The sequence below is a fragment of the Toxorhynchites rutilus genome, chromosome 1, assembly GCF_029784135.1.
Source record: "Toxorhynchites rutilus septentrionalis strain SRP chromosome 1, ASM2978413v1, whole genome shotgun sequence".
Classification (NCBI taxonomy): Eukaryota; Metazoa; Arthropoda; class Insecta; order Diptera; family Culicidae; genus Toxorhynchites; species Toxorhynchites rutilus.
This window is the reverse complement of record NC_073744.1, coordinates 195,937,764-195,961,068: the sequence shown is the minus strand read 5'-3', so window position 1 is coordinate 195,961,068 and position 23,305 is coordinate 195,937,764. Positions and strand designations below refer to the sequence as shown.

At 39.6% G+C, this 23,305-nt stretch overlaps 1 protein-coding gene across 1 annotated transcript in view; it reads left to right on the top strand.

Annotated features, from left to right (window-relative positions):
- The first annotated feature begins 421 nt into the window (after positions 1-421).
- The window catches only part of LOC129773107 (tRNA dimethylallyltransferase), a 432,576-nt gene continuing 409,692 nt past the window's right edge, over positions 422-23,305 (top strand). Inside the window, exon 1 of the mRNA XM_055776664.1 lies at positions 422-663. Coding sequence (XP_055632639.1) covers positions 523-663 — 141 coding nt within the window. The 5' untranslated portion in view covers positions 422-522. The remainder of the gene's footprint in view (positions 664-23,305) is intronic.

Here is a 23,305-nt window from a genome sequence, read left to right as displayed (position 1 = left end):
CAACCTAATATTTCAGTTTTCGGTAAATATTAATCAAAATAAAAAAAAACTTACCATAAATTTTATTTTTAGCCAGTGAATTTATCTTATCTGTTAGTTTATCTTATCAGATAAACATTCAATATTTTCGTCAAACTACCCACCGTTGCCTACCCCACCCCACCCTCGAACACTGCAATAACAAACCACTCGCGAATTTTCGCATTTGTTTTGATTCCTCTCCGTTTCGCAAGACCTTCGTTCGCTATGCGAGGTGTAGTTTGTAAGCCGGACTCAACACATAGCACGAATATCCTACACGCCACACCACCCCATAGCACTCACAGTCACATCAGCTGTGTCTGGCAGCCGGCTGCCGGCTGCGAACACACGTGTTGTTGTTGTATTGGTGACATTGCGCACTGACAGCAGCAGCAGCAAATGTTTTCATTGCGACGGTTCACGTTTTGGTTCGGTCCTCGTGGTTCGGTGCGATTTTCCGCGTTCGCGAGTGTCTGCCGGGTCGGTTTCCGCCGGAAAAGTATGGCCATGGCCGTGGCTGCGGAGTCGCGAGTGATGCCACTGGTAGTGATTCTCGGTTCGACCGGAACGGGCAAAACGAAACTCTCGCTCGAGCTGGCAAGCCGCTACGGAGGGGAAGTTATCAGTGCCGATTCGATGCAAGTGAGTAGGGTTGTGTATGTGTGTGTGTGGGCTTTATTTTGGTTTCGCCTGGAGCCTACCGGGGGGGCTGTAAAGTAGACAATTTTAATGGGCCAATGTGAAGTTATGCAACGTTCATTAATTATCACCCTTGATTGATTTTCCATATTTTAAATTCGAGTTGACGGCATTGAGCTTCGTTTTGCGAGTTTGGGAAACGTCAAAGAAAATTGATTTTCAGGCGAGATGGCGCTTTCAAAATGAATATTATGAATGGAAATTAAGATAATTTTATATTATAATGAAGAGTTCCAGCAAAAATATCGGAAATGTATAGACAAATGGTTAAATAAGAGTCAGGAATACGTGTTTTAAGTAATTAAATAACATGATTTAAATATTTTCATTGAAATTTTAACATTTTAAACCTGGCTTTGTGTCTCCTAATCTGATAGAGATTACACTTTCGAGTTTGGGTCCCAAATTATGGTCCCAAACTTGAAAGTCGCCACCAGATGTCGACACTCTACAGCTGTCATCGCGGAAATCTGATTGACATTTTGATAAAAAAACAGTATTAGAACCTGTTTTGACATCAAAGGAATTCAGGTGATTTAAAACCTTGTCAGCGAAAAATAAATCCGTTTGATTTGATGAAAGTCACGTTCACGGATTCTGCGTTTCGCGCTCGAGTTGAATCGAATCCGGGACTTATGTGAGAGGAGGTTTGGCCAAACTTTCCTCCAACTGGTAGACCAGTCTATCAGCACCGGTATGCTAATCAAGTAGGGGCGGTGTTCTGAAATAATTGAAATTCTCTCTCGCCTATATCCCGGTCAGTCCGAAGAAGCGGTGGCTAATGGGCGCCCGTAACGAAAGACCTATCAATCATAGCGGCTGTGTAGATTGAATGATTATAACCTTGCGTCTGCTTCGGGGTGATGTTTGGACACCATTCCGATACCCTACCCAGTGTCCGCTGTAGAGTATCAATCGGAATCTGGGATTTGCTTCCTCTGCTCCTTCTCTCCCTCACTCGCAGCGAATGATTGATGATGGCTTCATGAACAGATCCACGATAGGCTGTTTCTGAGAATTTCTCACATTGATATCGGACGAAGCACACGCCCTTGATATCCACTCCAATGTAACGATTATCCATCCGAATGTAACCTTAATTCGAACGTTTAACGTAATGCCCGGCGTACCTCACAATTACTGCCGAATTAACCCCCGTTCGTGATGCTCATTGCCACAATTGAAGAACCGAGGCGCCACAAGTGCAAGTGGGTAAATAATAACCCACAAACGGCACATTGCATCGGTGTATTCAACGATAAGCCAACCGCAACTCGCGACCCGCACGCAAAAGTCGTCGTCATCATGGGCGCAGGTGCTGCCCGGTGTTTACACTCATTCGATAGGACGAGTTCTGCCTCTGCACAGGTATCACACACATCGCCGGGCTTCCCCTCCGCCACCGTCACTGCTTCTTAATGGCTTTCCCGTGTGGAAATGAAGGAAATTAAAAATTAACATCGTATTAATCGTATCGTTATTGTCACCCTAGAAAGCTATGTAGCTACGCAAGTGCGCTCGGGAGAGGGACCGAAGGCGCGACAGTCCGATTGTGATGTTCGGGGTTTTGGTTCTCACGGTTTTTATGCTCTTTTGACCGCCTGCCGAGAGGCGATTGTGTTATCAAACAGTTTATTGTTTTAAACTGGTTTCGCGATTAAACACGAAGTTTCAATGTCGTGACTATTTTTATGCGCCTCGCCTCTATGATGGAAAACTTTTTGGGGACTAAAGGGTGTGTCACATCAAATTGCATCACGGAAAAAACGCTGTTAAAAATTCGCCCAGTAGACCGATCCTTTTGAAAATTTTAGACAGTAAAATAAAAACTATTAAACAACTTTTGGCATTTTCTTTTTATTCATAATTCGAGCCCAAGCCCGTATGATCGCACCTTCCTCTTTACCCCGTCCATAAGGTTCTGTACAACTTCAGGTTGTAGTTTTTTTTGAACAGAAATCCATTTTCTCTTGAAGTCCGCCTCCGATTTGACAACTTTTGGGTTCTTCCGGAGGGCCTGCTTCATAATCGCCCAATATTTCTCTATTGAGCGAAGCTCCGGCGCGTTGGGCGGGTTCATTTCCTTTGGCACGAAGGTGACCCCGTTGGCTTCGTACCACTCCAACACGTCCTTTGAATAGTGGCACGAAACGAGATCCGGCCAGAAGATGGTCGGGCCCTCGTGCTGCTTCAATGGTGGTAGTAAGCGCTCCTGTAGGCACTCCTTAAGGTAAACCTGCCCGTTTACCGTGCCGGTCATCACGAAGGGGGCGCTCCGCTTTCCGCAAGAGCAGATCGCTTGCCACACCATGTACTTTTTGGCAAACTTGGATAGTTTCTGCTTGCGAATCTCCTCCGGAACGCTGAATTTGTCCTCTGCGGAGAAGAACAACAGGCCCGGCAGCTGACGAAAGTCCGCTTTGACGTAGAATTCTTCGTCCATTACCAGGCAATGCGGCTTCGTCAGCATTTCGGTGTACAGCTTCCGGGCTCGCGTCTTCCCCACCATGTTTTGCCTTTCATCGCGGTTAGGAGCCTTCTGAACCTTGTATGTACGCAGGCCCTCCCGCTGCTTGGTGAGCTGGACGAATGAACTTGACAAATTCAGCTTATTGGCGACATCCCGGACCGAACTTCTCGGATCACGTCTAAACCGCTTAACTACGCGCTTGTGATCTTTTTCACTGACGGAGCATCCATTTTTGCCGTTCTTCACCTTCCGGTCGATGGTTAGGTTCTCGAAGTATCGTTTTAGTACTCTGCTGACCGTGGATTGGACGATTCCCAGCATCTAACCGATGTCCCGATGTGATAACTCCGGATTCTCGAAATGAGTGCACAGGATTAATTCACGACGCACTTTTTCGTTCGACGACATTTTTCCAAGTTTACGAAAAATTGACAGTGAAGCATGGCCAACGTGATCTATACACTCTTATCTGATTATAAGCGAAAGCTGAAGGTATAATTCCTAAAAATTAAATTTCTACAGCGTTTTTTCCGTGATGCAATTTGATGTGACACACCCTTTATATACATTCAGTTCTGACGTAGGATTATGTCTTTAGGGGCCATATTGGGGGTACAAATGTTTACGAGCAACGAAAACGGATTGTGCGGGGAGTAGGGTCCTATACAACCTTGTAGGGTTGTAAATCAACAACTTTGACCTTTGAAATGAATATATTTGATGGTTAAAAGAACCTTGATTTAGTAGGAAGACAGATGATAGCTGGGATGTCAGAGAGAGAGAGAGAGAGGGGGAGAGAGAGAGAGGGGGAGAGAGAGAGAGAGAGAGAGAGAGAGAGTAGAGTAGAGTAGAGTAAGTTTCAGAGAGAGAGTAGAGTAATTTTCAGAAAGTACCAGAGATGCGAATTCGAGGAACAGACGGAAAAAATCCAGATCCGGGCGGGCGAACGGATATAATGTCCACTCTTGTCCACGGAGAGGGAGAGGGGGTATAGACTGAGTCCACGTGGACAGGAAGAATTCTCTCTGCGTATTTATCAATAAACGGATTGAGAAGCCTGAGAGTGCTGCCCAGTCAAACGTTCACATATATTTTCTCTCATATCATGGATCTTCTTCAGTTAAATCTGTATTATAAAAATATCTCACGTAAATTGTGAATGACCAACTATTTCCTATGATCGAACTTTTATAGTTACGGGGTATGCATAGCCCTCATTGCCAAAACTATAAAAATTAAACGATTCCATAATGGTTGAGATTCCATGATATGCGTAAATGATTTTTATCAAATATAATTTTCTATACGTTTTGTTATATCTCGAGAACAATATATGATAATAACTGTATAGTTTTTCATACAGAATTGCGTGTAAAATCATTTTTCCAAAGTATTTTCATTCCATTAATTTCTAGGAATAAATATTTACATTTGCAGGAGATTGTCTATGCATCACTAGTCGTCAACTCAAAACAATTGAGCCAGTGTTCTGATAAATTATAGAATGTTTCAGGAGGTGATAGAGGATCACCTCTATCATTCAGATTCAGATTCAGCTTTGGTTTTATAATCAGATAAGAGTGTATAGATCACGTTGGCCATGCTTCACTGTCAATTTTTCGTAAATTTGGAAAAATGTCGTCGAACGAAAAAGAGCGTCGTGAATTAATCCTGTGCACTCATTTCGAGAATCCGGAGTTGTCACATCGGGACATCGGTAAGATGCTGGGAATCGTCCAATCCACGGTCAGCAGAGTACTAAAACGATACTTCGAGAACCTAACCTTCGACCGGAAGGTGAAGAACGGCAAAAATGGATGCTCCGTCAGTGAAAAAGATCACAAGCGCGTAGTTAAGCAGTTTAGACGTGATCCGAGAAGTTCGGTCCGGGATGTCGCCAATAAGCTGAATTTGTCAAGTTCATTCGTCCAGCGGACCAAGCAGCGGGAGGGCCTGCGTACATACAAGGTTCAGAAGGCTCCTAACCGCGACGAAAGGCAAAACATGGTGGGGAAGATGCGAGCCCGGAAGCTGTACACCGAAATGCTGACGAAGCCGCATTGCCTGGTAATGGACGACGAAACACCACACTATTATCCTTCTTGTTATCTTCCACTAATTTAAATGTGTTCACAACAAATTTTCCTCAAATGAAAGCAACGTGCGCACTTTTTGAATTTTCAGTTCAGTCATTTTAATGCAAAAACCGGTCTCAAGGAAAAGTTCAATAATTCTTTCGTAGTTAAGATTTGATCATCAGCGTGGAAGATTTTTTATGATCCCCTATCTTTTCAAATTTTTCGGATCAGCTACCTAATAACCTATATATAATAATATTATTTTAAACAGATATAATAGTTTTCGATATTTTATTCAATTTATGAGAAAGTTTTCTCAATAGTTTGAACATTTATTTAAAAAAAATAATAGAAGGGTCATGAATTTCTCAAAAAAAAATGTTTCAATCGGGCTTCAGGGTCATTTTTGGAAAAAATTAACAAAATTTCAATAAAATGGGGAGGATCGGGTCAGCGGAGGATTAATTTGGCGTTGAATTGCTCTCTGGTAAACTGTGACGTTTTAATAAGGTTTTAGGTGGAGGAAAACTAAAGAGCAATACAAATAACTTATCGTGCATAATTAGTAAAAAATTATTGAGTCGTGAGTTTTCTGATGTTTTTTCCCAACGAGCATTTTGGAAGCTATCTAGACACTCAATGCAGGATGGTCAATAAGCAGTTGAAAAATAAAAAAATATATATAGATATTGAAAATATTTTTAATAAGGTATTAGTACCCTTTGAAACTATTGCGGAAAGGTTTCTATTGCGCTGATAACTAAATGTGAATTGATCGTGTGAATGAACAGACATTTCGTGTGGCGAAATGTCGAAAATGTTTTGAGTGATCGTTGAAACGCTCTAACTCTGTTATAAAATAATGCATTCGTCAAAGCATCAACTGGACCATGTATTAAATATTTCCAAGATTGCGATGAGTAGATTTGACCATCGATTTGCTGTGCGTTCATTATTTCATGAAATATTCTTAATTCGGAATCAAAGGATAATTTTTCATTCGATAGAGAATACCTCTGTAGTAAATAGTTCTACTGAAACTCTCTATGAATCAAATGGACGCGAAATAATCATGTTTATTGGATTGCTTGTAAGCATATATTCTCAAAATCTAGAGAAACTTTGAGAACAAACTATAAACGCTTCATCTGTTCTTGCAAAGTATTTTATCTACAACACATATACACATCACACACTAGAAATTTGTAGCTTGAAAATGCTGTATTTTTTATCTTAATGTCATCATTTATATCGAAGATTCAGGCGTTCCGAAATATTATAACACAACATACGAGCCACTTCAAAAATTGTTGTTGCTACTGCCAACGCCTCAAGAAGCTTCAAGCTTTCCAGATGAAATGAGCACACTTCTGAAATAAATCTGTGAAAGTAAATTAACTTTCTAGTATTGAATATGTATTCTGATAGTGATTTTGAATCTATTTAATTTTATTCGATTGGCTTTGCTCAAGATCAATCCTTGGAATTTTGTAATTTATTTTCGGATGCGGATTGTTCAACTGGATATTGTGCGTTTCCGTGTTGACAAACCAGATAGCAGATAGCCTTTAAGATAATAGAAAAACATAGTATTACAAGTATTTTAATTAGAGGCGAATGAACTGCAAAGTTTAAATCCTTTTAAAAACAAAAAACAAAGAACATACAAGTATTTCAAAATTAAACTCATATGGAATATTTGCTTTGGTTTACTACTCATTTTTCTGTCATAAAACACCAATGAGCCACGGCAAACGTGGCAGGGTTCAGCAAGTAAAATTTGAAACAAAATAAACTTAAATGGAATTAAAATTTAATTCATGCGCAATTCAGTTATTTCCCGAATTATTCTAATAAAATCAAGAAAAATGTCCACGTGGACAACAGGGGGAGGGGTATAAAAATGTCCACGCTTGTCCACGGTGGGGGAGGGGGGAGTTTAAAATCGTGCTTTTTCTGTCCACGTGGTATATTGACAGCCCCTTTGGAAATGTGTACGTTATATCGAGGTAAAATGTACGTTATATCGAGTGACGTTATATCGAAGTTTCCCTGTATATAGATATTCACACACGACGAAGAGGATTTATGATAAGAAAATTCAATTAAACTTATTTTAACGTTTGCATTAAACAATGGACAAATTTTACCAGTTTTCCAAGCGTTTGTCTTAACACCAGGTGGTGAGACCCTTTGTGCATCGTCAATCATAGTAACCCATGAATTTTCAAACAAAATTTGACACCGCTATCAGTTGAACTGTGAAAGTTATGGCGGAAACAGATCAGCAACTGCGCCCCATGGTTTTTGCGTACTGGAAGCTCCATCCCGTTGCGAAGAAAGTGGATATCGTCAAATACTATCAGCGCGCCGGACGCTCCCGTTCCGATATCTATAATATTCTTGCACTTCTGGAGAGAAATGAAAGCATTCAATGGAAGTCTGGTTCCGGTTGTCCAACAGTGCTACGCGATCGTTATCTGCAGCTGAAGCTAAATAAGAAGATATAGGGAAAGGAGGCTATAGAGTTTCGAGCTTTGTGCCGGGAAGTCGGAGCAAGGGGGCAGACAGTGCAAAGATACCTAGCGAAGAGTGACATCCTCATGCGGAAATGTAAGTCAAGGCCGTCCGTAGCGGAACAGCAAGCTGTGACCCAGAAACAAAGACTGAATGTAATGGAGGATGAAATTTTTCGAAACTTCACGATTGTTATGGACGAAGCGATGTATTAAACGCTGGAAGGCAACGACTGGCAGGGAACTAGCCACTTTACGTCCCCCACCAAGGAGGTAAGTTCCGTCGTGAAGTACATCTCGGAGACCAATTTCTCAAAGAAGATGCTTCTGTGGCTAACCATCAGTGAAAAGAAAATGACAAAGTCGCTCTTCTTCCGTTCGAGACTTGCGGAGAACGGGGAGACTCACAGCACAAAGTGCCTGCCGGAAATCGCCTCCTTCATCAAAAAACATCATCGTCCCGTCCATTGCCCGAAGCAGTCGCTGGAGTCTCCTGAACCACTGAGTCTCTGAACCGCTGGAAGGTACATGTTGGTCTGGGGTCCGCCAACCCTTCGAACGATTAACGTTTAATATAGGTGAACGTGGAAGAGTCGGGGACAAATTGGAGTGAACATAGTGATGTAACAGGGAGGGAGATCGAAGGGAACGATAATTGAGCCAAGTCGCCTTGAGGACTTGATTACGTATTAAGGTTGAGCGTAGTGTTGGGTGATCATTTGTTAATCTAAAGCAGGGTGGTGGTGTAGAGCTCTATAGCTAACAAATTGTACCTTTGGAATTAATATACCTGATGGTTAAGGAGGAAGACAGATGACAGCTGTGATGTCAGAGAGAAAGAGAGAGAGAGAGAGAGAGAGAGAGACTCGAGGAGCAGACGGACAGAATCCAGAATCGGAGGGACGAACTGATGTCGAAGGAAGCTAATGAGGCATTTACAACGCAAATGTGTAATCATGTCTCGTCCACCCATTACGACATACGCAATGACTGGCAAATTCTACGTGAAAAATGTCTGCAAAAAATTGTTATCCTTGATCAAATAGCATTGTAATGTATCTACTGAATAGCCCAGAGATTTGTCATATCGAAACGTGCAAGGCTTTGAAGAAGAAATGCTCGAACCTGCTGAAATCGTGGAAAAAAACAACAAACATTGGCCTAAAGCGGTGAAAATCTTAGGAGAAGCTCTGTGTAGAGGCTTATGAGCAGTGTCGGAAGAAAAGTGAGAAAACTGGTTTACACCACGGAAAAAAAGTGCAACTTAAATGAAAATTGTAAAAGAAACATAAATATGATGCAAAATATGGCCAGAAAAAGAGTCCAGGACGTAAAAAGAAACGGTCCTAAAAGGATACGTTTCATATTGCAAGTAAAACGTCAAATATCACGTTGAGCTGTTTACAAATTCAAACCGTTTCGACGGTTTGCAAACATTGAAACATTTTCTGAATATTTCCTGAAAACTGGTCAGAGTTCCTCGTTCACTACGTCGATACCTCGATTAGAAAATGGTAAGATTATTCTTATCAATCTTTGCATTCGAGAATAGATGGCAGCAATCGGAAGTATGAAATCCAATATAGCTCCGGGGGGTCGATCGCATATCGGCCGAGATGCTCAAAACTGACCCCACGCTATCCGCAGAAATCTTGCATCATTTATTCGTAAGTATCTGGGAAACCGCAATTCTACCTGGTGTCACTGCAGTACGAGGCCTTTGGGCGCAGAGTCTTGCACAACAGGGTCTTCTCCGACCCTTGGCTTGGTCGCGGCTGGTGTTAGGCTTGGCTGTTTACATTCAGCACTATTGTTTCCCATCGTCATCGACGAGATCATGGAGGGCACTATCGACCGTGAACCGAACCGTGGGCTTCTTCGGGAGCCTATTAGGATGAAGCACTTCAACAACTTTAGTCTTTTTCGATTTTTTTTTTTTTTTTTATAAATTCGTTTATTTTTACAGGCTCAGTTACATAAGTTTAAAGGAGCCGAAATCTTAAATATATTTTTAAAACTATATATATATATGAACAATTTTCTTAAATCTATGGTTAGTAATGTGGGAAACCGATTACTCGCGGTGGACTCGAGATTAGAAGGGTGACATATTTTTCTCAGGAAAAGGATGGGGTATAAGGAAATTATTACAATGTTGATAATCACACACACTCAATTCTTAAATCTATTCGTACATCTATTGTGAATTTACATTTCATTCTCCTGTTTATAGCAAGCGGACCAATTACTCATAAAGGATGAAATGGAGGGTATAAGGATATAAGGATAATCACACACGAACATCGATAGATTTAAGGAAAACATATATTTGGGACATGTAATCAAGGTCTAACCGAGTCAACACATCTCTCACCGGCACATTCGGCTGCCTTCCTCTAGCCCGAAGGGAGTCATGAGTCGGGAGAAGGTGCGAATAAAGTCCCGACTCAAGTCCAGACTTTTGAACCATGGTTTGAGGCTAACCTTAGGGATAATCGAGTGGAGCCACCGGCCCAATTCACCTTCGTTCCATTTGCGTTGCCAGTTAGCGATGGTATTTTTACGGACTAAAGAGTAAAAATCATTGAAGGCGATTTGACGCTGATAAATATCGCCTTCAATCGCACCTACCTTTGCTAATGAGTCAGCCCTCTCATTACCCGGAATTGAGCAATGAGAAGGGACCCACACAAAGGTAATGACATAACAGCGTCTAGATAAAGCACTCCAATTTTCTCGTATTCTCTCAAGGAAGTACGGCGAGTGCTTTTCCGGCCTCACTGAATGGATAGCTTCGACGGAGCTAAGACTATCCATTACAATGTAATAGTGTTCAACAGGTCGTGAGGCGACGCTGTCCAGCGCCCAGTGTATCGCTGCCAATTCAGCAATATACACTGAGCAAGGATTCTGAAGACTGTGTGAGGTGCTAAAAAATTCGTTGAACACTCCAAATCCTGTGGACTCGTTTATAGTGGACCCATCAGTAAAGTACATATTATCACAATTGACACGCCCATACTTTGCATCGAAGATCGTTGGAGCGATCCTCGATCGTTGATAATCTGAATATTCATGGATATCTTGCTTCATGGACAGATCAAAATGTACAGAGGAATTGATGTAGTCAGGAAAACAAACACGGTTGGGAATATACGAAGAAGGATCAACCTGCATGGAGATGAATTCATGATATGGGCTCATGAATCCAGAGTGAGAATTTAGCTCGATCAGCTGCTCAACATTTCCGATCACCAATGGGTTCATAACCTTACACCGGATGAGGAACCGAAGAGATAATAAATTGAAGCGATCTTTTAGTGGGAGTACGCCTGCCAAAACCTCGAGGCTCATGGTATGCGTTGAGGGCATACATCCCAACGCAATACGGAGACAGAGATACTGAATTCGCTCGAGTTTAATTAAGTGTGTTTTGGCAGCTGATTGAAAACAGAAACTGCCATACTCCATCACTGAGAGAATAGTTGTTCGATACAACATTATAAGATCTTCGGGATGGGCTCCCCACCAGGTGCCGGTAATTGTACGGAGAAAGTTTATTCTTTGTTGGCATTTTTTACTCAGATACCTAATATGGGCCCCCCAAGTACATTTGGAGTCGAACCAGACCCCAAGATACTTGAATGACATAGCATGAGTGATCGGTTTACCCAAAAGTTGAAGCTTTGGTTTTGCTGGTCTATGCTTCCTAGAAAAAACCACCATCTCTGTTTTCTCCGTGGAGAATTCGATCCCTAGCCCAATGGCCCAGGTTGAAAAATTGTTCAAAGTATCTTGTAAGGGTTCTTGTAGGTCGGATTCTGTTGATCCTACGACAGACACCACTCCGTCATCTGCAAGTTGTCTTAGGCTGCAATTTTGTGTAAGGCAATTGTCGATGTCGCTTACATAGAAGTTGTACAAAAGGGGGCTTAAACATGAGCCCTGGGGGAGGCCCATGTAAGAGACCCGACTTACTGCCGAATCTCCGTGAGAAAAGTTCAAATGCTTCTCACAAAGCAATTTTTTCGATTTGGTGCTCTGATATGCTGAGTAAGCCTGACTACCTGGTAGTATGTTCTTCCATGGTTGGCCTGAGAATCAATGTTAGCAAGACGAAAACTTTGGATGTTAATACCTGCCACATTAGGGCCGAGAATTTTTCTTAGCATGGCAGCCAGATTGCGTCAGATGGCGGAACAAACATCGGTATACGCGACCGGATCAAAACGGTGAGCCCGGCTGACTTTTGCGAGTTAAAGGAAGAATGGAGGTCAAACCAGATCAGGTCTTCCTGAACCGATGAATGAGGTATATAATTCGGACCTGGTAGCCAAGCAACTGGATCAAGAAAGATAAGCTCGATCGTCCTTTCCAGCAGACACCAATATTAACAGAGAACCAGGAGCGTAAGTGGCGATGGGTCGGCTACACATTACGGAAAAGTGGTAATGAAATCTGGTAATGTGAGAGAGTGAGCGAGTGAGTGAGTAAGTAAGTTAGTAAGCGGCTCAGAAAAAGTGTCGTAGTAAATCTTTGAAAATCATTGACGATGTGGCCTGATTTGGCGAATTGCTACTACGACCGGGAAGTTGTTAAGTGCTATTGTGACACTGCACTGGGGTGGTCATCGACAAGAATCTAAATGTCTTCAATTCTGCCCAAACGAAAAATATTTGCTAATGACGAAGTAAATGCTTAAAGAGACCGATAAAACGGCTCGGGACACTGCACATATGACCAGATTTTTGGCCAAACATGCCAAATTTGCTACGTCGCAAGGAATGGAATAAGGAGAAATCATTTTAATCATATTTTTGTCTGAAAGTGCAATAAAATATCTTTGTTTTGATTGTCATTCTCCTATATATAAATTAAATCTTCCGTACGGATACTAATTGAACAACATTTTAAAATATGATCCACTGAACGAATGCAACCCCCAGAAAAAAAAGTGTTATGAACCAGTTTCCCAGTGCAAGAGTGGCCAAATCAGTTCCCAACTCTAAACATCCCGAAGCACCTTTATTTTGTTCGTCTGTCCGCTTACGAGAGAATTAACTGAAACGAATCTCCCAATCAAGTGCAAATCAAATCAAACCCAACCCAAAACGCTTGAGTTCGATCTGCAGAGCAAAAGGAATTCTTCTCACAGGTTGTTCCTTTTTTTTTCTCTTCCTAGCCCCCACCAAAGCCGTAACGAATCACCCAATCAAGTTCGACCCGAACGTATTTAGCGCAATTTAGCCTCCGCTGCGGCGGTTTCCTGCTGTGGCCGGTGCGTATATGCTTACGCTGCCCGGTGGTTCTCTGATTCCGGAACCGGATCATGATGAGGGAGAAGATGGTGGAAAAAAAACATCTTTTCCCAACCGAAACACAGCCAATATCGCACACCACACCGTTCTATGGATGCGATGGTGCGCGGCCACCAACAACGATACGATTCGGAATTTTTCTGGCTGCTGGTGAGCAGTTCGGCATCACTCGAACCGCACCTTTCCCGCGCGCGAAGAGCGGGAAAACGATCGGTCGAGATGACGCATGCATTTTTTTTTGGTTTCGGCATGTCGAAAGTGTTATGCACCTGTCGATTCGTTCGGAATCGGTCATTCTTCCATTATCCACTTCTGCTGGCGGCTGATGAACCCCTAGTAGCGTCTCGGGCTGTACGCGATCAGAATGCTTAGCTAGACTATTGTTATCAATCAAATCCCTGCCGAAATCCGAGTTGATAACTTGTTCTCGTTTTGTGCTTCTCCCTCGCCACGTAATCCCACACATACCGACCCGATCCGTGGCGTCCATCGGAAACAAATGAGTCTAACCGACTGGGAAACGTATCTAATTTCCTTCATTTATCTAAATTAATTCGTCCATAAATTAGGCGAAAATTGTAATCTTCGACTCATTCTCACCTCCCCCCTCCCTTTCCTGCCACTCTGCGACTGAATCCGAGAGTCCGTGATTATTTACCGCTCTGCGGCTCTGGTCCTCAAATTAGAATCGATTTCAAAACTCATGCCCACCAGTGGGGGGAAGCTTTGACTATTTATGCGATTTATGCCCTTCAGAGTTTTGTTTATTGCGAGAGAGAGAAATATGCGGCCATTTGGGAGAAGGGATTGTGTGTGATTTCCAACGTCAGTCGAAAGTACAACGCACTTTCGTCATCAGAAACTAATCAAACTGTGAGCAAGAAATGCCACATTTGGAGAGTGGCAAACGGATCGAAAATAGATTAGCGGTGGACTATTAATCATTTATCGCACCTTGGTGTCGTTTTGTCTTTGCTACTCGATTCCGTACTCGCCTGCCGGGTAGTGGCTGCTATAGCTAACTGGCACTGTGGGAAAAACTCGACAGTTTTGAACGTTTTTGACATGAAAATGTAAAATCTTAATCACAATAAGAATTCCGAGTAGAGAGATTGGCTCATTCTCCACCATGGATAATCGTCTGAAGTGAAATGAATTTTTCAAAATTAACTTTTAAGTAGCCCTGAGAAGAGTCGATGGTGTTAGGTCTTTAATAATGTATTTATATTTTTCAGACTTTGTCTTTTTATGTTTAATTTGTAAGTTTCTATTGACTTTCAAAATTTTTTGTTTTTTTTTTTGGTTTTGTTTTTCTATATTTTCAAGTTTTTTGGTTGAATTTATAATTTTTTTTTGGATTGTAATATTTGGTTCCAGTTTTTATTAGACGTTTTGATTTTTTAGATTTAGTTTTAAATTTTGAAAAACTTTCAGTTTTCAGTGTTCTGAATATTTTTATTTGTATTAGTTATATATACACTAATATAATCAAGGGTGTGTCACATCAAATTGCATCACGGAAAAACGCTGTAGAAATTTAATTTTTAGGAATTATATCTTCAGCTTTCGCTTATAATCAGATAAGAGTGTATAGATCACGTTGGCCATGCTTCACTGTCAATTTTTCGTAAATTTGGAAAAATGTCGTCGAACGAAAAAGAGCGTCGTGAATTGATCCTGCGCACTCATTTCGAGAATCCGGAGTTGTCTCATCGGGACATCGGTAAGATGCTGGGAATCGTTCAATCCACGGTCAGCAGAGTACTAAAACGATACTTCGAGAACCTAACCATCGACCGGAAGGTGAAGAACGGCAAAAATGGATGCTCCGTCAGTGAAAAAGATCACAAGCGCGTAGTTAAGCAGTTTAGACGTGATCCGAGAAGTTCGGTCCGGGATGTCGCCAATAAGCTGAATTTGTCAAGTTCATTCGTCCAGCGGACCAAGCAGCGGGAGGGCCTGCGTACATACAAGGTTCAGAAGGCTCCTAACCGCGACGAAAGGCAAAACATGGTGGGGAAGACGCGAGCCCGGAAGCTGTACACCGAAGTGCTGACGAAGCCGCATTGCCTGGTAATGGACGACAAAACCTACGTCAAAGCGGACTTTCGTCAGCTGCCGGGCCTGTTGTTCTTCTCCGCAGAGGACAAATTCAGCGTTCCGGAGGAGATTCGCAAGCAGAAACTATCCAAGTTTGCCAAAAAGTACATGGTGTGGCAAGCGATCTGCTCTTGCGGAAAGCGGAGCGCCCCCTTCGTGATGACCGGCACGGTAAACGGGCAGGTTTACCTTAAGGAGTGCCTACAGAAGCGCTTACTACCACTATTGAAGCAGCACGAGGACCTGACCATCTTCTGGCCGGATCTCGCTTTGTGCCACTATTCGAAGGACGTGTTGGAGTGGTACGAAGCCAACGGGGTCACCTTCGTGCCAAAGGAAATGAACCTGCCCAACGCGCCGGAGCTTTGCCCAATAGAGAAATATTGGGCGATTATGAAGCAGGCCCTCCGGAAGAACCCAAAAGTTGTCAAATCGGAGGCGGACTTCAAGAGAAAATGGATTTCTGTTCAAAAAAAACAGTAAGTGGGTTATATCTATGGTATAACCGCAAGGGTGACGTAGGACTATCGCTGATTTAGAGATCATTAGTTTGAAGTTGAATCTAAATACATTCTGAATGAATGAATAAATGAATATTTGGGGGACTTCGAAAACGAGAGCGTTACGTCGGAGGCTCAAGGTTTTATGCATCCAATATTGGATACAAAAAACCTTGTTCTGAAGAATAATCTTCAGAAGCTTTCCTGCTAACTGCACTTGATTGACAAATCACAAAACCAAATGTATGTTGTCGCAGTATTATATGGATAGAAAACATTAAAATAAACTCGCTTGAATGTAATTTTCAATTCCAAGGGGAACTGGGCGATTTTTTTTCAGCAACGATCACTTCTTTCCAGGTTTCTTCTCGATAACCAGCAAACGAAAAGAGTTGCGCGCGTGTATGTGAGTGTGTGTGGCGGCTGCTTCTATGTCTTCCCGGGGAACCGTTTTTCGATGCTGATACTCTCTTGGTCACCTTCTCTTCTCCTTCTGATCGATTGGCTTTTCTGCGCTCCCTCACTGTTAAAACAACCTGATTGCATTTCAGTTCAGGTCAGGCCAGGTAATAAATCCCTCGATCCCTCGCCGTCCAGCTCGTTCAGTAACGATGTTGTCTTGTCGATGTCCTCACGAAAAATGAATGGGTTTCACCACCAGAATTTCGCTTAAGTATGCTTTTCGTGCGTGATTGAATCGAGAGAAGGTGTGATTTACGATGGCAATTTGGAAGGCAAACTAGAGGAGAATGAACTCTCTGAGTTTGAAACTTTCGGCGACTGAGCAATAATCGATTGAAAATTATATAATTTTGGCGAAACATTTTCCGTTGCACGCGCATACAATATTGGATACGAAAATATCCTACTGATGGGGAAGAATAATTATCAGAAGCTTTCCTGCTAATTACACTTGAATGAAAAATTACAAAATCAAATGTATTTGGTCGCTGTGTTATATGGTTAGAAAACATTAAAATAAACTCTTTCGCATGAATGTATTTTTCAATTCCCAGGGAACTGGCAGATTATTTTTCAGCAACGATTGGATCTTTCCGGAATTTTCTCGATGCTGAATGGCATCCAAACGAAAATAATCCTTTCAGTTTGGCCTGCAAAAAACTTTTCTGAACACTAATCCATTAAATTTGGAGCCCTGAAAAGGGCCGTTGATTATATGCTAAGCTAATATAGCACGCTCTCCTTGGATTCGACGGGCCAGCTGAATGTCCTTGGGCATGATGTGACGCGTTTTGCGTGGATAGCACACAAATTGGTATCTTCGAATAGGCTTCCTGCAGCGTCATAAACGCGGAACTTTGGAAGTGCAAGTCGGTTTTGAAGTCCTGGGCAATTCCACGAACCAAATACTGCAAAGGTAGCTTGCGGATCAGCAATTCGGTCGAGTGCTGATAGCGACGGATTTCACGCAAAGTTCCCGGTCGATAGCGATGTGACCTCTTCACACTTCCTGCGGCTGGTGCGCTTATCCGAGCTGCTTTCGTGGTACCTCACCACCGAAAAACTAACGAACTGTCTGCTTGGTCCCAAACAAACGAGTCCTCACGGTGCGAGAGTAGAGTAAGAAATGAACGAAAGCAAAGGAAGCGTCATTTTATAAACCATAAAAGTGTAGAATGTAAACCCCACCCTTATTATATTCGTTGCTTACCCTGAGAGAGAAACGAATAACATCGTAAGTAAGTAATTCTATACTTTTATGGTTCATAATATGACGCTTCCTTTGCTTTCGTTCATTTCTTACTCTACTCTCGCACCGTGAGGACTCGTTTCATCGGGACTAAGCAGACAGCTCGTTAGTCTTTCGGTGGTAAGGCACCACGAAAGCAGCTCGGATAAACGCACCAGCCGCAGGAAGTGTGAAGAAGCCACATCGCTATCGACCGGGAACTTTGCGTGAAATTCGTCGCTATCAGAAGTCGACCGAATTGCTGATCCGCAAGCTACCTTTGCAGCATTTGGTTCGTGAAATTGCCCAGGACTTCAAAACCGACTTGCACTTCCAAAGTTCCGCGTTTATGACGCTGCAGGAGGCCTATTCAAAGATACCAATTTGTTTGCTATCCACGCAAAGCGCGTCACATCATGCCCAAGGACATCCAGCTGGCCCATCGTATCCGAAGAGAACGTGCTATTAGCTTAGCATATAATCAACGGCCCTTTTCAGGGCTCCAAATTTGATGGATTAGAGTTCAGAAAAGTTTTTTGTAGGCCGAACTGAAAGGAGCATTTAGCGAAAATCGTGGTGTCGATGATAATGCGATACCGATAGGTGCCATGGATATGGATTTGATAGTGAAGAATATGAAATACATGACATGATGTGGTGAATATTTCCCCATATCGAAGACATCACTTTGATGAAACTGCATTATGATATTTTTTGTGTACGAATGCCGCAGTAGATAGTCGACTCTAATTTGCGCTGGGTAATTTCCTCGGAGGACTCAATTCTTCCTTTGAGCATTGATAATCTCTTTCTGGCAAGACGAAGTGGTATGAATCACATTATTCGAAAGATAAAATGAAGATGTTTTCTGCCAATTTCCTTCAACCTCCAAACATATCTTCCTCCCGTTTGTCGTTTTTGCGTTCGCTAATCCTTTCTCACAACACCCATTTCTCGTTTGAGAAATTGTTGAGTAAACATCGTTTGCCAGTGCGCGTAGAGCGGGAATTCCTAAAGATTCATTGTACCTCTAATAAATTGCCGAAAGACGTGGTCTTGCGTTGATCGCACTTGATTGAAAAATCCAAAACGAAATGTATTTGGTTGCAGTGTTGTATGGATAGAAAACATTAAAATAAACTCTTTCGCATGAATGTATTTTTCAATTCCCAGGGGAACTGGTAGATTATTTTCCAGCAACGATGATAGCAACGCGTGTATGTGTGTGTGGCAGCTGCTCCGATGTTTCAAGCGGAACCGTGGCATCACTCTCCTCCTGATGGATTCCCTTCTGGCTTAAGGTGCACAAACAGGCTCTTGGTGACACCGTTCATTCGCGCTTTCATGATAAACGAAGAGCTTCACCACAACAGCGACAACATGCTCCAATCGCTGTTCAATTATAACTGAGGTGGTTTACGAGCGGCGCTCGCTTATATACCGATTGGTGATTTCAATAGCCTGTTTTGAAATCAATTTTAAGGCTATTGAAACAAGTTTTTGGATGGAAAAGTAACAAGTATATAACGCGTAGACATTTTATCTTTCGAATGAAGTGTTTATCATACCATTTCGTTCAGTTGTTTAAGAGCTATTAACGCTCAAAATCTCGGTCTCCGGCGTAACGCTTTCGTTTTCGAAACTTTGATTTTACACCCCGGTATAGAAATGAAAGACGTAGTCCTACGTCAAAAAACTACAACCTGACGTTTTACAGAACCTTATGGACGGGGTAAAGAGGAAGGTGCGAGCATACGGGCTTGGGCTCGAAGTATGAGTAAAAAGAAAATGCCAAAAATTGTTTAATAATTTTTATTTTACTGTCTAAAATTTTCAAAAGGATCGGTCTACTGGGCGAATTTCTACAGCGTTTTTTCCGTGATGCAATTTGATGTGACACACCCTTTATTTGTATTTATATTAATGTAATTTGCAATTTTAAAATTTTTTATCTTTTTATAATTTGTTATCCTTTTTTGTTTTAATTTTTAAAATGATTGTTTTTTTATTTTTTTTATTTTCTCTTTCTTGATTATTTTAATTTTTTTAAACTTTAGTAAGTGTAGATTCTTTAAATCTGTTTTTTTTTATTTTATTGTTTTGAAATCTTCTATTTTTATTATCTTTTTAGATTATTTTCATTTTTTTTAAATAATTTTGTTTTTTTTTGTGTCTTAGTTTTTCAGAACTATATATTTTAGATTTTATCTAGAATGCAAAATTTTGATTTTTTACATGTTGCAGACGTTTTGAAATTTTTTAAAATGGTTATGTTGAGGTTTTCCAGAATTTGCATATTTCTATAGTTTTTTAAATTTTTTTTTCTAGATTTGAATAGACAATTGGATTATTTTAGTTTTTCTTAGCTTTTTCAGATCTGTGAGTTTTATTTCAATTCCTTCATATTTTCAATTAATTATTTCTATGAATTGTTATTTTTCAGATTATCTAGATTTTGTTAGGCGTTTCAGAATACTTCTAACTTCTTGAAATATTTTAGATTTTTCGAACGTTTTGATTTTTTCCTTTTTATTGAATCTTTCAAAATTTTGAAATTTTCAGATATTTATTAAATTGGAATGTTTAGATTTTTTAGATTTAAGTATAAAAAATATTTTGTTTTGCATTTCCTATTTTTTTTAGATTTTCTGATTCCATTCAGTTTTTCACATTTTGTAGTTTTTTTTATTTTTTATCATTTAGATTTTTTGAATTTCCAGATTTTTATTTCTTTTGGTATTGCGCAATTATTTTCAATTTTTTTTTCGAACTTTCGATTCTGAAAGTTACCAAGATTTTTTTTAAGAATTTGTTTTTAAATTTTTTGTTATTTAAATTTTTTCAATCTTTCAAATTTCCAATTTTTTTTTTTTTGTTATATTTTCTGGTCTTCAATATTGTTTTTTGAGTGTGTTTTATGAAGTCTTTTAAATTTTTTGCAGATTTTGATTTGTGATAACGACTTGTAACATTTTATCTTCATGCTTCAACATATTGTTTTAAATTTTCCAGATCTACATGGTTTTCAATTTTCTATTTTTTTTAGATTTTCTAGATTCTAAAATGTCGTTTAAGATTTTATGCGTTTTTGGTTTTTCTACTTTTTTCAGTTTTATATTTGTCCAATTTTTAATATTTTCTAGGGTATAGTATCTTAATTTTTTTTTCAGATTTTCCTGATTTTTTTTTCTTTTTTCGATGTTTGAAACTTGACATTTTTCAGACTGTTTTGATGTTTTTATTAATAATTTTATAATTTTTTTTTGAAACCTAGATTTTTTTACATTTCTAATTAGCTCAATTTGTTTTTAGATTAGCCTAGATCTATAAGACTTAGACTTTCCAGATTTTTAGACTTAAAAATCATTTTATATCTATAGGATTCTGATTTGAATTGGAATTTTTTTTAATGTTTTTTTCAAAAAAACTGTCTTGATTCTTTTTTTTGTTGTTGTTTTAATTTCTTACAGTTTTAAGATTTTTTATATTTGTTGTTTTACTTTTCAGACTTTTCGAGGTTTTAACTTTTTATTTATTTAATATTTTAGATTTGTGAATCGTTTTAGCTTTGTTAGACTCTCTAGACTTTTTCAGATTTTAGATATGGCTTTCTTTGAATTTAGATTTGTAAATAATTTATATTTGTTAGTTTTTTTTAGGTTTGAGACATTCTCATTTCAAGTGCACCCGTGGCCGAGTGGTTAGCGTCTCACATTATCATGCCGGGTATTCGGGTTTGATTACCGTTCTGGCCGGGGGATTTTTCGTCAGAGAAATTTCCTTCGACTTGCACTGTGATCACGCGTATTCTAGAGCTTGCCTCTCGGAATACATTCAAGGCGTGTTATTTGACTTAAGGGGGTATTCTAGTGTAGAGACACGAATTTCGGACGTTTTTTCGAACTCCGTAAAAATAAAACAAAGAATATTTTTACTATCCATTATATCATTATTCGTTTATCTATCTTTCAACAATAAAACAAAAAAAGGACGGAAAAAAAATATTCATAATTAGAATAGTTACATGCTGGTGAAGTGAGGGTGTTCAAAAAAAAGTTGTGCCATGGCGTACACGATTCCAGTCCTTCTGGTTATCTGAAACAAAAAAATCGAACAGATTCTGAATCAGTAAAGATGTCGCTATGGCATGAACCTCGGACAAGTCAAAAACATGGGTTTTAACAAAATGGCGGCCGTTTGAAAACAAAAATGCTGTTTAAAACGTTTTTTTTTGCGCTTACCGATTTTTTAAAAATAGTAAAATTAAAAAGTTATAATTTTTTTATTGGTTCATGCGATAGAGAGATGTATGCAGATTATTTTCATATAAATTTGACATAAATCGGTTCAGTAGAACTTGAGATATCGTGTACGCCAGTTAGAAAAAAACTAGTTCCGAGAGAAACGCGTTTGAAGTTCATTGTGATGGCCGTAACAGGTTAGATACCACATCACTAAGATGGCTCTAACTAGGTAAATAATAGGATTTTCGATAAGTCCTTTCTAGAGTATATTCTTGAATGCCTAAACTACAGAAATATGGTAAAAAAAAAATTTCGATTTTTTCAGATTTCTAGACTAGAATACCCCCTTAAGAAATCTCAACTAAGTATTAATAAATGACGCTATTCAATGCATACGTTGGGACGGTAAAAGTTCCACAGGGAACATTAACGCCATTCAAGAAGAAGGAGAAGAAGACATTTTCATTTTTATATTTCACTAGCTAACCCGGCAAACTTCGTCCCGCCCATTTACTTGATTAATTCTCGAGTAATGCAGAAATTTGTGTTTTATTTGTATGGCAGCCACCCCTAAGAGAGGGGGGAGGGGTATCTAACCACCATAGAAACATTCATTGCACCCTTAGGTTTCCATATGCCTAATTTGGTTTAATTTGCTTGATTAATTCTCGGGTAATGCAAAAATTTGTGTTTCATTTGTACGGCAGCCCCCTCTAAGAGAGGGGGAAGGAGTATCTTATCACCATAGAAACATTTATTGCATCCTAAAACCTCCACATGCCAAATTTGGTTTCATTTGCTTGATTAATTCTCGAGTAATGCAGAAATTTGTGTTTCATTTGTATGGCAGCCCCCCCTTAGAGAGGGGGGAGGGGTCTCAAAATATCACGAAAACCTTCCCCGGCCCCAAAAACCCCTACATACCAATTTTCATGTCGATCGGTTCAGAAGTTTCCGAGTCTATAAGAATCAGACAGACAGACAGACATCACTCCATTTTTATATATATAGATAGATAGATGATTTGTTTAGGTTTTCGATTTTTAGGAATTTTTGAACTATTTTATGTTTTTAGATTGATTTAGTTTTTTAAGATGTTTTAGATTCCTTAGAATGTTGTGTAAAAATTTAAGTGTTTTTTATTTTTCTTCATTTTCTTAGTTTTTAAATCTGCTAGGTTCTCAAGATTTTTTAAATTTCTAAGAATTTTCAGATATTTTTGAAAATTGATTCTTATAAAGCTTTCACATTTTTCAGATTTTCAATATTTGTTAGGTTCTGATTTGTTAGATTTTTATTTGTTTTTCTGAAGATTTAAAAAAGATTTGTTGAATCCTTTTCTAATTTGTTTCATAATTCTTTTTTTAAACTTTCCATATTTCTAAGATTTTCTAGTTTTTTATATTTGTTAGATTTTCTAACGATTTTTTACAATTCCGAATCAGATTTTAGATCTTCTATTTGTTAACATTTTCTAGTGTTCTATTTTTGTTCAAAGTTTCAAACTTCTTAGATCTCTAAGGATTTTTTTTTATAGATTTCCAGTTTTTGTTTCGATGGTTTCAATGTGGTATGTTTCATGCTTTCAAGATAAGTAAATCTTTTTAGTTTTTTTTTATTTGAAGAATTGTTTTTATAATTTTTCACATTTTTTCATTCTTTTTTTCCT